This window comes from Peromyscus eremicus, chromosome 2, assembly GCF_949786415.1.
Source record: "Peromyscus eremicus chromosome 2, PerEre_H2_v1, whole genome shotgun sequence".
NCBI lineage: Eukaryota > Metazoa > Chordata > Mammalia > Rodentia > Cricetidae > Peromyscus > Peromyscus eremicus.
The window spans coordinates 147,464,675-147,479,740 of NC_081417.1; the positions used below are offsets into that span (position 1 = coordinate 147,464,675).

The 15,066-nt window shown below is 48.1% G+C and overlaps 2 protein-coding genes across 2 annotated transcripts; one reads left to right on the forward strand and one right to left on the reverse strand.

Annotated features, from left to right (window-relative positions):
- Window positions 1-2,795: 2,795 nt before the first annotated feature.
- On the reverse strand, window positions 2,796-3,128 carry LOC131904908 (mitochondrial pyruvate carrier 1-like). The gene has a single exon (XM_059255900.1). The coding sequence runs from the start codon at window positions 3,126-3,128 to the stop codon at window positions 2,796-2,798; it is 333 nt and encodes a 110-aa protein (XP_059111883.1).
- Window positions 3,129-4,046: 918 nt separating this feature from the next.
- Htr1d (5-hydroxytryptamine receptor 1D) lies at window positions 4,047-5,739 on the forward strand. Its single transcript, XM_059256201.1, has one exon. It carries the CDS (start codon window positions 4,615-4,617, stop codon window positions 5,737-5,739), a length of 1,125 nt encoding a protein of 374 aa, XP_059112184.1. The 5' UTR covers window positions 4,047-4,614.
- Window positions 5,740-15,066: the final 9,327 nt, after the last annotated feature.

A 15,066-nucleotide genomic window follows, 5' to 3' on the forward strand; every position in this document is an offset into this window, starting at 1 on the left:
ACGCACATAAAACCAGGTGCAGAAGCTCCTACAGTGAGATGGGAGATGAGAAGAGGCAAGTCCTCCAAAGCTTGCGGGCAAGGTCATCCGCTTTATGCAAAAATGACTAACAAAAGAGAGATGTTGTCTCAAAAACCAAGTGGAAGTTGAGAACTGACCCCCGAAGTTGTCCTCAGACCCTCACACACACTGTGGCACAGGTGTACCTGCGTTCTTACACAGATGCGTACATACATGGATGCACATCACAGACACACACACACACACACACACACACACACACACACACACACCGCAACCTGGGCATGATGGCACCATCCATAATTCCAATACTTGGGAGGTGGAGGTATGAAGATCCAGATCCTACAGTGAGACCCTGACTCACAACAAAAACAAAGACAAATCAGGAAAAAGAAAGAAGAAAGGACTCCTGTGAGGTTGAGTATCCCCAATACTACTTGCCCACCCCCCCATCCCCATAGCATTTAGGGCTGTCTGGTGGGTGCCATGCCCGTGGGCTTCTGCTGGGATTATGTCAGATGGGTCTGTGCTGATGGTCCTCAGCCTTGCCTGACCCTCATCATCCATACCTAGGCCCAAAGACCTCCCCCAAAACAACCATTTGCTCAACATCGCAAATACTTAAGCCCAGAATTCAGAAGCACACGGAAGAGACACAAAAATGGTTTTCATGGTTTGTGTGTGGGAGTAGGGGTAAGGTTAGAGGTATGCTGGGACACGCTTGTAATCTCTGTACTCAGTAGGCAGAGGCAGGATGGTTTCAGGTTCCAATCCATCCCAGGCAGCAAGCAAGACCCTGTCTCAAAAACAACAGCTGGGGAAGGTCAGCCCTGAGAATGTATCAGAGATGATAGAGTGCTTGTCTAGCAAACACAAAGGCTGGCGTTCATCCCAAGCATTGATTGTGCACTCTGGATGTGCAGGCCCACGCCTGTAATCCCAGCACTCTGGATGTGGAGGTCCACGTCTGTAATCCCAGCACTCTGGATGTGGAGGCCCACGCCTGTAATCCCAGCACTCTGGATGTGGAGGCACAGGTCTGTAATCCCAGCACTCTGGATGTGGAGGCACAGGCCTGTAATCCCAGCACTCTGGATGTGGAGGCCCACGCCTGTAATCCCAGCACTCTGGATGTGGAGGCCCACGCCTGTAATCCCAGCACTCTGGATGTGGAGGCCCACGCCTGTAATCCCAGCACTCTGGATGTGGAGGCCCACGCCTGTAATCCCAGCACTCTGGATGTGGAGGCACATGCCTGTAATCCAAGCACTTTGGATGGGGAGGCACAGGTCTGTAATCCCAGCACTCTGGATGTGCAGGCCCACGCCTGTAATCCCAGCACTCTGGATGTGGAGGCACATGCCTGTAATCCCAGCACTTTGGATGGGGAGGCAGGAGGATCAGAAGTTAAAGGTCATCCTCAGCTGCACAACGAGTTCAAGGCCAACCTCAGATACATGAGACCTTGTCTCAAAAAATAAAAGAAGAGAATTGGAGAGATGGCTCAGCCGTTAAGAGCACTTGCTGCTCTTGTTGAAGACCCGAGTTTGGTTCCTAGTCCCTACATGCTGGTTCACAATGCCTTTAATTCCAGCATGGGATTTGATGCCCTCTCTGGCCTCTGAGGGCACTGTACACACACACACACACACACACACACACACACACACACACACATATACACACACACACTGAATGAATGAATGAATGAATGAATGAATGAAAAATAAACCTTAAAAACAAACCAACTAACCCATGGGGCCAAACATCCAGTTTCCATTTATAAAGTCAAATTCTTTTTCTGGAAGTAAATTTCTATCATGAAAAATACTCAAGGATTTAAATTTTAGCAGTTAACTTTTTTTAAAGCAAATATTTAAATCATTTATTGCCACTAAGTTACAGATCTGTGTCTGCCCACTATGGAAAATACTGATACTTGTTACTACTGGAAATTATGTCTAGACATGCCAACTGAGGGATATACTATAATCATTAAAGGAAAAGTCAAGAATTTTGAGTATGTAAGTGCTTATAGTTATAAAATTTTGTTCCTTTAGATATTTACTACACAAATCCCAATAGATGACATACACATACTACAGACTACTATACATAAAACAATCATTCAAGATTATTTTTTTTTTTTTTTTTTTTTTTTTTTTTTTTTTTTTTTATTTTAGATTTATTTATTTATTATGTATACAGTGTTCTGTCTGCACATATCCCTGCAGGCCAGAAGAGGGCACCAGATTTCATTACAGATGGTTGTGAGCCACCATGTGGTTGCTGGGAATTGAACTCAGGACCTTTGGAAGAGCAAGCAGTGCTCCCAACCTCTGAGCCATCTCTCCAGCCCTCATTCAAGATTATTAAATGAGTTGCATATTTTGAACTACTTGATGAAGACAACTACATTTTAGCATTGGTAATGCAGCAGAGGGGACTCTCACCTATTCGATAATGTTGGCATGGTTATTAAAGACAGCATTCCGTGTTTGATGCTGATGTGATCTGTGGCTTGCCGCGGTGTCTGCTGTCCATTCCTCCCCTCCTTCTTTCCCTCCTTCTTTCCTTCCTTCCTTCCTTTCTTTTGGTTTTTTGAGACAGGGTTTCTCTGTGTAGTCCTGGCTGTCCTGGAACTCGCTCTGTAGACCAGGCTGGCCTCGAACTCACAGAACCACCTGGCTGTGCCTCCCGAGTGCTGGGATTAAAGGCATGCGCCACCACTGCTCGGCAGGTGCTGCCCATTTCAAGAGCTGATCCTTGCACTGCTAGACAGATGCCTGCTTACTCATCTCATCGTTGATAAGCCACCCCCTCCCCCGAATAAGCTGATCTACTTCATTTGTTACACAGCATGCGAACAGAAGCCAGATTCCAGGTCCTACCTTGTAGGCAAATCTCATGAATGTCAAAGAATAGTAACAGAGGGTTAAAGTCATCCACCCACTGATAATCTCTGGAGACTTCTTCATGACATTGATAACAGCAGTGGGGAGACCCCAGTTGGCAGCTGGGCCCCAGAAGTTCATACTCATGAGGTAGTCCCGGGAGTCCTTGCTCCAGACATAGTCCAGTGCTTTGCACGCCAGTGTTCCAGCCATGGCCATGTGGTTCTCCATGAAGCCATTACTCAGACAGATGATACTAACTCCGACCCAGCTGTGATCCTCAGTGCTCTCACTTTGCACCTGCTTCAGGACACCCAGCAGATACCAGCAGTTAACGTCTTTACTTAATAAGAAACGTTTTGTTGGGCCGGGTGGCAGCGGCGGCGGCGGCGGCGGCGGCGGCGGCGGCGGTGGTGCACACCTTTAATCCCAGCACTCAGGAGGCAGAGCCAGGTGGATCTCTGTGAGTCGAGGCCAGCCTGGTCTACAGAGCTAGTTCCAGGACAGCCACAAAAACTACACAGAGAAACCCTGTCTCGAAAAACCAAAACACACCGTCCCCTTCCTCCATCCCCCACAAAGGTCACTTGTGCGGACTCTAGGAAATTTGGAAAGTCAGATGAATGGGAGGAGGTCACCCTCCAACCTTAGACAGTGTGTGGTGACAACATGGTGTTCTCTCTGGAAACCTTTCTTTCCCCCAGGCCCAGTTTGGTTTTGGTTAGCTTCCATTTGCTGCATAAATAGAGTGACGTTCTCTGATTCAGTTTACAGCACTGACTTCATGTGCGTGTGATACTTCCAACAGCTAGGACACTCTGTCCCCCCTGGGAATTGTGTGGGTGGGGCACACCGCCTCTGCCATGTTCTCGATCTGGAGAAAGTCAAGTTCACAGCGCCAGGGACAGCATGGAGCAGTATCCTTTTCATCTTAGCGTTTCCGCTTTCAGAATTCTCTTTCTAGAATCTAATTCTACTTTTGTTTTCTTTCTCTTTCTTTCTCAAACCTCAGAGCTTCCGAACGTGTCTCAACGTCTGTGAAACAGCAGTGACCCATTTGTTTTGCCTTCTCCTAGCTCATGCATTCTTTGAGTCTTGGTAACGGGAATGTTTTGTCTGGTCAGACTCAAAGCCGTCAGCAGGATAGAACCAACGCTGAGGACCAATGATGTGTCGGGAGGATCCTGGGAAAATGGAGCTGTGGATGGCACACCTCTGAATCAGCTGCTACTTCTTGTCTCCAGTTTATAAGCTCTTAAAAGTTCTCTGGAAGTAACCCTATATCCAGAATCTTCCCTAAGTATGAAAGAGGAAATGTGGAAGTTTTCATTTAATACATCACGGTCTTGAAAAGAGCTAGAATGCCAAAGGCAAGAACCCCAGCACTCTGCCCATCCTCCTGTGAGACCCTGGTAATTGTCTAACAAATCCATCATGTGTCTGCTGGGCTGGAGCATCTGCTGGGAAAAGTTCCAGAACCTCAAGATGCCTTGGGGTTCATCTGCTTCCAGAAGCAGCTAGTGGTGGCCTTGGTGCTCTTTCCTGGGCATGTCTTGAGATCTTTTTTCTGTGCTCTGTTCTGATGTATGGCCTCCACAATTGTGCAGCCGAAGGATGACCTTGCTCTTTGGGTGGGACAATATTTGTGAAGGAGGGAGCCGTGTGTGTAGAAGTCTGTGGGAAGAGAGCAACACTGAGCATGTCTTTGCCAAACCAGTCCATAGAAGGCCTTCCCCAGGAGGCCTCCAACAGATCTCTGAATGCTACAGGGGATTGGGACCCACAGGTCTTGCAGGCACTCAAAATCTCCCTTGTGGTGATCCTTTCCCTCATCACACTGGCCACTGTCCTCTCCAATGCCTTTGTACTTACCACCATCTTACTCACCAAGAAGCTCCACACCCCGGCCAATTATCTCATTGGCTCCTTGGCCACCACCGACCTCCTGGTTTCTATCTTGGTCATGCCCATCAGCATAGCCTATACTACCACCCGCACCTGGAACTTTGGCCAAATCCTGTGTGACATCTGGGTGTCATCCGACATCACATGCTGCACGGCCTCCATCCTACACCTCTGTGTCATTGCTCTGGACAGGTACTGGGCCATCACCGATGCCCTGGAGTACAGCAAACGCCGGACAGCAGGCCACGCAGCAGCCATGATTGCGGCAGTCTGGGCCATCTCCATCTGTATCTCCATCCCGCCGCTCTTCTGGAGGCAGGCCACAGCTCATGGGGAGATGTCCGACTGCCTGGTGAATACATCTCAGATCTCTTACACCATTTACTCCACCTGTGGGGCCTTCTACATCCCATCCATCCTGCTCATTATCCTGTATGGCCGCATATACGTGGCCGCCCGGAGTCGCATCCTGAACCCACCCTCCCTCTATGGGAAGCGCTTCACCACGGCACAGCTGATCACAGGCTCTGCGGGCTCTTCACTCTGTTCGCTCAACCCCAGCCTCCACGAGAGCCACTCACACACAGCCGGCTCCCCTCTCTTTTTCAACCAGGTGAAAATCAGGCTTGCCGACAGCATCCTCGAACGCAAGAGGATCTCTGCAGCTCGGGAAAGGAAAGCCACTAAGACCTTGGGCATCATTCTGGGGGCCTTTATCATCTGCTGGCTGCCTTTCTTTGTGGTGTCTCTGGTCCTCCCCATCTGCAGGGACTCCTGCTGGATCCACCCGGCCCTCTTTGACTTCTTCACATGGCTGGGTTACTTAAACTCCCTCATCAATCCCATCATCTACACTGTGTTCAATGAAGACTTTCGACAGGCATTTCAAAAAGTTGTCCATTTCCGGAAGGCCTCCTAGTCGGATTTGGGGGTGACTCTTGTTCAGTGTTATGTCCTGTAACCCGACTAAGGTTGCCTTTTTAAATTATTGTTGTTTCTCTGAGACTTGGATTGATGTGTACTATCTAGGGTCTTGGATTAATAATCAATAGACTTGTTCTGTATTCAACTGCCAGCATCTTTCAGACTCTTGAGTCACCTAAAGCTAGGCCGTTGTGTGAAAGGGGACAGGACTGAAAATGTCCCTTAACATAATATTCTCATGGTTCTCTGGATTGGAAGAACTCTAAGCTACAGGACTGAGGTGAGGAGCTGTCTTATTCTCTAACGGGCTCAGAGGGAAGGCCTTCTGGTCTACCTGGGATCTTATATGGGACTGTGGAGAGTGGGTATGATGAATGACTTGAATTAGAGAGAATTTGGGGTCAGAATGGAGGGGTCACCATCTGCTATAGCTTCTTGATTAGAAAATAACACCCAGTTGCTTCCACTGGGTCCTGGTTGTCCATAAGGAAAGTGGTACTGGTGACGCAGACTGACGTGGAAAGAAATTCAGAAGGTGGCATCGGGGAGAGGGATACTTGGGACCGGATCAACTACTCTGCATCCTTTATCCTTCCCTCTATCTCTAGCATATAATTTTCAGAAGTTCAAACCCACCATCATGCCACTCAAGAAGACTGACAAGTGTTGGACCCACCCACCAAGCTTTGAATGGGTCACCCCATTCTGCCCATTCTGATTTTTTTTCTGAATTATTATTTTTTTACAACTCATTGTCATCAGAGTTCCTAAGATGTGGAGTCTTATCAAATAAAAAGCATGAGACATAGTGAGCAGTGATGACTTTACAGAATTATTCATTTACCTATTGTTTTCTGTATGTGTGTGCATGTGACATACGTGTAAAGGTGTGGCATGCCACAGTGCGTGTGTGGAGGTCACAGGACCACCTCAGGTGCCAGTCCTGGCCTTACACCTTGTTTGAGGCTGGGTGTCCCTTGTTTCCACCTCTGCCTTGCATATTCCTGGTTCACAAGCTCCAGGGATATTCTTCTGTCCCCACCTCCTAACTGATCGCTGGAGTGTTAGGATTGCAGGCATGCACCACTGCATCTGGATTTTCACATGTGTTCCAGGGATGGAACTTGAGCTGGCATGCTTGGACAGCAAATACTCTGAGCCACCTCCCCAGCCTTTCAAGAGTAGTAAAATATTTGTGTGTTTCTTTTTTCCCCTTCTGTCCAGATGTCTAGACTTTGGATTTAACATCCACTGAGCACCCCCCTCACACCAGGCCCTGTGCCCAATGTCCTACCATTTGTTATAACGTGAGCCTCGTGACTGTGGGTGCCAGTATAATGTGACAATTAAAAATGGAGAAACTGGGCCTGGCAGGATGGCTCAGTGGATAAAGATACTTACCACCAAGCCTGATGACCTGAGTTTGGTACCCAGAACCCACAGGGTAGAAAGAACCATCTCCCACAAGCTGTCCTCTGACTTCAGCACATGCCCACATGCAAGCTCACATGCACACATTATATATTCACAAAAGATAATTTTCAAATATGTTAGGAAAAAGCAAAATATCCACAAGACCTGGGTCTGGGGTCTCGGAACACAGCTCTATGATAGAGTACTGTGAGTTCTTGGGTTTGGATCCCAGCACTAAACAAAAACAAACAAACGACAACAAAATGAGAGAAACTGAGAACCGATGCTTCAGCTCAAACTCAAGTGCTGTCAGTTCCTAGCTGTGTGCATGTTTCTAAATCCTTCCTCATCTCTCTTTTCTTGAGTGTAAAATGGAGATGATAAATAACTATGCCATAAATTAACACAGCCCTTGACATGAAAAGGGCCTATCATTTCGGAGACCCAAGAATTGACCTACTCAAGCACAGGCAGCAATAAAATAATACTAATATAGTAATAATAATAATAATAATAATAATAATAATAATAATAGCTCCTCTAAAGTACCCCCATGTGCTCTGTGTCCCTTTTCTCATTTTCTCTTCCTCCTCATCTTGCACAGGCAAGAAAGAAATGTGCCTGTAGTTAGGAGGAGGCTTCATTAAGAGACAGCATCACAAGAACTGAGCCCTGGTGGGAGGACTAGGGACAGGAGCTGCCACGGGGTCTCTGGGGAGAAGGTGTAGAGCAGAGGAAGGCAGGGTGCACAGTCCCAGGTGAGACAGCCAGAGCAGAGCTTCTGGAGTGTTCCATGAGGCCTCAGCCACGGGGAGAAGAGTGAGAGCCAGAATACGGGATGCCAGGAGAGGAAGGAGAAGGCTGGGCGAGAGAGGAGGCTAACCCAGCAGACCCAGCAGGGAAGTTTGTGCTGAATGTGTCACAGTTCAGTTCCTGGACCTCCTACTCAGAGTCACTCCCGAGCTTACTGATCCTGGATCCCTGGTCTCAGATCCACTTAACCAGAGCCTCTGACAACAAGACCAGGAACTGATTTTGAGACGAGGGTCCACTGTGTTGTTCAGGTTAACTTTGAACCTTGGGTTGGCTCAAGAGCTCCTCCTGCCTCAGCCTCCGCATAGCTAAACTACAGGTGCAAACCACTGCACCCAGGTTCCTAGGGTACTGGCCAAAGTCTGCTTTCTAAGTAAACCTGCTTCCTACACTGGGAGGTTCCTGTGTCTCCACACCTCGAGAACGATGCAGTTGGTGTCTTGAGGCTGGGAAGCCTTCCTCTGAGGCAGGGACACTCAGCGTGCTCACGGCTCCTCAGCCTAGTAGGCTCTATCCTTCCTTCCTTCCTTCCTTCCTTGCTTCCTGCCTTCCTTCCTACCTTCCTCCTTCCCTCTTTGTGTTTGTGGTGTATGCATGTGTATAAATGTGTGTGTGAGTGCATATGCCCATGAACACACATGCAAAGGTCACAGAAGGACATCCGGTGTCTTCCTCTAATACTCTTCATCTCATTCCTTTAACACAGGGTCTCTTACTGAACCTCGATACTTTGGCTAGGCTGGCTGACCAGTAACTGGCTTATCTCAGTCCCTCAATGTGTGGCCATGTCTGGGTTTTGTGTGTGGGTGCTGAGGATTTGAACTCGGGTTGGTGTTTTAAAAGAAATTTATTTTTATTTTATGTGCATTGGTGTCTTACCTGTAGGTATGTCTGTATGAGGGCATCAGATCCCCTGGAACAGGAATTGAACTTGGGTTTTTTTTTTTGGTTTTTTTTTTTTTTTTTTGGTTTTTCGAGACAGGGTTTCTCTATGTAGCTTTGCGCCTTTCCTGGAACTCACTTGGTAGCCCAGGCTGGCCTCAAACTCACAGAAATTCACCTGGCTCTGCCTCCCGAGTGCTGGGATTAAAGGCGTGGGCCACCACCGCCCGGCCCGAACTTGGGTTTTTATGCTTGTACAGTAAGCACTTTTTACCCCCTGAGCCATCTCCCCACCTCCCCTTACTGGCCTCGAACTCACAGAGATCTGCCTTTCTCTGCCTTCTGAGTGCTGGGATTAAAGGTGTGCACCACCCCCGCCCAGCTTGTTATATTTCCTGCTATTGCTGGATTGTGTGGCTATACCACATTTTATTCATCAGTTGAGGGGTGTTTGAATTACTTCCACCTTTCAACTATTACAAAAAGGTTGTGAACATCCAAGTCCAAGTCTTGGGAGTGGACTAGACCGTCGGATGACAGCTGTGTTTGGCCTCCCGCAGAGTGGCCACACTGTTTTCCAGAGTGGCCACACCGGTTTCCCTTCCCAGTGGCAGCACATACGGGTTCCAGTCTGTCCACATCCTGTGTCTCCTGTTATTGTCTGTCTTTTTTTATTGGCGCCATTCTAGTGGGTGTGACGTGGTGTTTCCTTGCGAAGCTTTGTAAAGGGGCCAGAGAGTGATTTTTTCCAGCTCCCCGAGTCACTCCATCTCTGCCACTGAGGCATGAACACAGCCTGGATGGCATGTAAATAAACTTTCTTCATTGTTTACTAACAGGCAGCAGGCAGTTCAAGGGCCCGAGTTTGCAGATTCTATTCAAAAAGAGGGGCTGCCCCATTTACCCAGCTCATCTCTGCCCCTTCTTTGGCACTGTTTTTAGCAGCTTTAAAAATAGCCATTATTATTGTGTGAATGTGCATGGTGTGTGTGTGTGTGTGTGTGTGTGTGTGTGTGTGTGTGTATGTATGTGCTTGTATGCATGTGTGTGATGTGCATAATGTGTGTGTGCTGTAGTGTGCATATGAAGTCAGTGGACATTTTCATAGAGTTGGTTTTGTTTTTCCACCTTTATGTGGGTTTCAGGAATTGAACTCAGGTTCCCAAGGCTTCTGCCTTTACCAGGCTGGCTTTTATCTTACCAACTTCTATTACTGACTTTAAAAAAAAAGTCTTATTCTGTTCTATGTGTATGAGTGTTGGCCTGCATGTATGTATGTGCACCGTGTGTGTGGCTCCATGTTCTCCCTTTGATCACCGGCATGCCACAAGGGCTGGTATAGATACGTGTTTGAATGAGTGACTGACCGATAGATAGATGGAATCCTGTTGCTCAATGTCTTGTCTTTACACCTAGTATGAGGATTAGCAGCAAGTGGGACTGGATCAGATGGGAGGCCATAACTGAGAAGAAATGGCCGGTAAGGTCACCAGACTTACCAAGGGGTCTCCAAGGGGTCAAGTTGGATCTTGTAACTTAGCTTGTCTTAGTCCAGCCCCTACTGCCCCCATCTTCCAGAGACAGTGCCTGGTCCTCCAGACAGCCCCCCCCCCCCCCCCCCCGTCCTCCAGACAGCCCCCGTCCTCCAGACAGCCCCGGTCCTCCAGACAGCCCCGGTCCTCCAGACAGCCCCCCCCCCCCGTCCTCCAGACAGCCCCCCCGTCCTCCAGACAGCCCCCCCATCCTCCAGACAGCCCCCGTCCTCCAGACAGCCCCTGGTCCTCCAGACAGCCCCTGGTCCTCCAGACAGCCCTCGTCCTCCAGACAACCCCTGGTCCTCCAGACAGCCCCCCCGTCCTCCAGACAACCCCCCATCCTCCAGACAACCCCTGGTCCTCCAGACAGCCCCTGGTCCTCCAGACAGCCCCCGTCCTCCAGACAACCCCTGGTCCTCCAGACAGCCCCCGTCCTCCAGACAGCCCCCCGTCCTCCAGACAGCCCCCCCGTCCTCCAGACAACCCCCCGTCCTCCAGACAGCCCCCCCGTCCTCCAGACAGCCCCCCCGTCCTCCAGACAGCCCCCCCGTCCTCCAGACAGCCCCCCCGTCCTCCAGACAGCCCCCGTCCTCCAGACAGCCCCCACCCTCCAGCAGTGACTGCACTGTGTAAGGTAAAGAAAGGGTCAGCCAGTCTAGGAGGAGAGAGGTGTGCTGGCCTTTTTTTTTTCTTTTTTAAAAATAATTTATATTGGTATTTTGCCTGTATGTGTGTCTGTGTGAGGGTGTCAGACCCCCTGGAACAGGAGTTACAGACAGTTATGAGCTGCCATGTGGGTGCTGGGAATTGAACCTGGGTCCTCTGGACAAACAGCCAGTGCTCTTAACTGCTGAGCCGTCTCCCGGCCTTTTGTTTTTTTAAACAAGATCTCCTCTATCCCAGGCTGGCTGGCCCTTGTTATTCTCTGAAGACCCACATTCTTCCCACAGCTGCACTCATTAGGCCACGTGAAGGACACACTGAAAATAAACTTGTCTAGCACAGGCCTGTGCTTTTGAGAGGCTAAGGTAAAAGAATCCATAGTCTGATCAGCTAACCAACACTACATATCATTCTAGGCCTAGCCAGGGATATATGTTGAGACCGTGTCTCAAAAATTAATTAATTAATTAATTAATTAAAATTAAATAAGAGAAAATAAACCAAGCCAGATGTGGTGGTGCCTCTCTTTAGCCTCAGCACTTGGATGGCAGAGGCAAGAAGATCTCTGTGAGTTCGAGCGAGGCCAGCTTGGTCTACAAAGTGAGTTCCAGGACAGCCAGGGGTTGCACAGGGAAAAAAAAAAACAAAAAACAAAAAAACAAAAAAAGCCCCGTCTTGAAAAATCTAAAATAAAATAAAGCAAAATACTTGTGAGCTTGGAAGTGTAGTTTGGGAGGCTGAGGCAGGATGATTTTGAGGCCAGCCTGAACTATGTAGTGAGACTGCCACAAAAGATGAAGTTAATGTGAGGTTTGGCTGGAGATACAGCTGAGTAGACAGAGTGATGGCTTATTTTGCAAGAAACCCTGGGTTTGATCCCCAACACTACATAAACTAAACGGAGTGACCCACACGCCATCCCAGCACTAGGGAAGTAGAGGCAGGAAAACCAGGAGTTTAGGGTCATCCTGGGCTACATAGTGAGTTCGAGGCCAGCCTGGGGTACATGAGACCCTATCTATAAACAAACAAACAAACGAATAAATAAATAGTCGAATCTGACTGCTGGGATATGGTTTGGTGGTTAGGCACTTACCTAGCATATATGAGGCCCTGAGTTCAATCCCCATCAATATAAACAAATAAGCAAACAAATAGTTTCTTATGACTATAGAGACAGCCGGTACTGAGGACCTTTCTCCTTCCAATCCTCTTCCCTCCCACCTCCCATCCTGGGCATGCTCTTAATTCTTTCACACTTAGTCACAGACACACACCCAGTGTGACCAGATGTCACTGGGAGGGCAGGGCCTCAACTAGCATGAGATTCTGCTAAGCCCTGGCGTCTGCAAGTGTGGCAGAGGTTCCTGGTGCCAGTCCTGTCCCTTGTTCATAGAAACCCAAGTTTATTTTTTAAAAGCACACTGTCCCCGTGGGCATGGAATGACAGAAGTTAAGAGGACTTTTGTGTCTAGGCCATTCAAGATGACATAGTGAGACCTTATCTCAAAAAACTAAAATACAAAACAAGACAAAAAAGTATTTACAGCAAATAAATACCCCTCCCCTAGTCTTCCCCCATAATACCTCTTCGTTTACTATTTTTCTTTTTTTTTTCTTTTTCTTTCTTTCTTTTTTCTTTTTTTTTTTTCCGAGACAGGGTTTCTCTGTGTAGCTTTGTCCTGGATCTTGCTTTGTAGACCAGGCTGGCCTCGAACTCACAGAGATCCACCTGGCTCTGCCTCCCGAGTGCTGGGATTAAAGACATGCGCCACCGCCGTCCGGCTTCGTTTACTATTTTTAAAAGTATTTATTTGGTTTTTTGTTTTTGTTTTCGAGACAGGGTCTCATATAGCTCAGGCCAGCCTTGAACTTCTGCCTCCACTTCCCAAGTGTAGAAATTACAGGTGTGTACCCCCATTACTGGCTTTATTTATTTATTTATTTTTCCAATCAATTTTATTTTTAAAAATTACATCTTTCTGCTGGTTGATAGTGGCACAAGCCTTTAATCCCAACACTCAGTAGGCAGAGGCAGAGGCAGAGGCAGAGGCAGAGGCAGAGGCAGAGGCAGAGGCAGAGGCAGAGAAATCTCTGTGAGTTTGAGACCAGCCTGGTCTACAGAGCAAGTTCCAGGACAGTCAAGGCTACACAGAGAACCCCTGTCTCAGGAAGAACCAAATGGGCTGGAGGGCTGCTCAGCAGTAATGAACATTGGCTGTTCTTCCTGAAGATCGGGGTTCAATTCTCAGCACCCATATGGTAGCTCACAACTGTCTCTGACTCCAAGACCCTCACACATACACCCTCACACAGACATACATGCAGGCAAGACACCAATGTATGTAAACTAAAAGAAAAATTTAAAAATACGTCTTTACTTACTTTTTTTTTTTCCTTTTAAAAAGGCCTGATCCCTGTGTGTTGTCCAGGCTGACTGGCTTTGAACTCCTGCCTCAGGCTTCTGAGTGCCTGGAACTCAAGTACACAGCATTATAGCCTGGCCTCCTCCCAGGCCACTTTGTTTATTGTTTATTCCTTTTTCTGTTTTCAGAGCTGGAAACATAACCTAGGGCTTCACACAAAGGATTGCCCCCTCAGCTACGTTCTCAGCCATCCCTTCCCTGCAGTTTAATTAGCAACAGACTTCTGGCCTCCAGGATGTGAATCTTGAAGGCAGTGCAAATACGTGAGCTCTGTGGACACAGGTGATCTCAGCCCCTCTGCCTTCCAGGTCAGGCCCCTTCCATCGCACATCCCTCACCCTACGATCCCCATCAGACTCTGAGCCCTGCAGGTCCACTTATCCATCTTTGTCCTCTTAGCACCTGGCACACAGCCAGACAGTGAGTGGTTAATGATAATAGCTAGCATTTATTGAGCTCTGACTGTGTGCCCAGGTATGCCTTAAGCGTTTTTATAAACGTTAACCACTCAGCCCAATGAAACCAGCCCTGTTGTTATACTTCAGATTAAGTGCTAAAGCCCCAAGAAACAAAGCCTTTTGCCCCGTATCACACTGCCAGAACTGAAGCCAGTCTGCACTGAAACCCCAATGGGCCCTAATGGCACATGACTGTGTATGCCATTTAAAGCAGTAAAGCTGGGGGGATGTGAGGTGCACGCATGAGGATCTGAGTGTTTGTGATCCTGGCACTGGCGAGGCAGAGACAGGCTGATCCCTGAGGCTCAGGACCAGCCAGCTAACCTAATCCAGGTACAAGTGAGAGAGACTTTGTCTCAAAAAGTCGTGTGGATGACATCCTGAGTAACAACACTGAAGCGCTATCCTAATTAGTCTTAACAATAAAGACCCAGTGGGCAGTGGTGGCTCACACCTTTAATCCTAACAATAAAGACCCAGAGTCAGATATCAGGGTGAAAGCTGAAAGATCAGAGAAGCAGAGCAGCAGCCACTAGAGACTTCTTACATCTATGAATCCTCAAACCTAATGGGGCCGAGATCCTGTCTCCGTCTGCCTTATATTCCTGTCTCCACCTCCCTAGTTCTGGGATTAAAGGCATGCTCCACCACCACAGGGCTCTGATTCTCTTTTAGACTGGTTCAATTTTGTGTAGCTCAGGGTGGCCTTGAACTCCTGATCTTCCTGCTTCCTCCTCCTAAGTGCTGGAGTTAAAGATGTGCCACCACTGCCTGGCCGCTATGGCTAACTAGTGGCTAGCTCTGCCCTCTGATCTCCAGGCAAGCTTTATTTGTCAGAACACAAACAAAATATCATACAGCACAACATCCAATGTTAACCTCTGTCCTCCACACACAGGTACATGTATGTTCACCTATAAACACCTGGAGACACAGACACACTCATAAGCACACATAGAGACACACAGATGCAGAGGCAAACAGACACAGACACACACAGAGACACACATACAGATCACACACACACACACACACACACACACACACACACACAGAGCAGTGGGAACATACAAGTTTGGTAACCAGGGGTTCCAGTCCCTTGTTCTTTGACTCAATTCATTCTTTAATATCA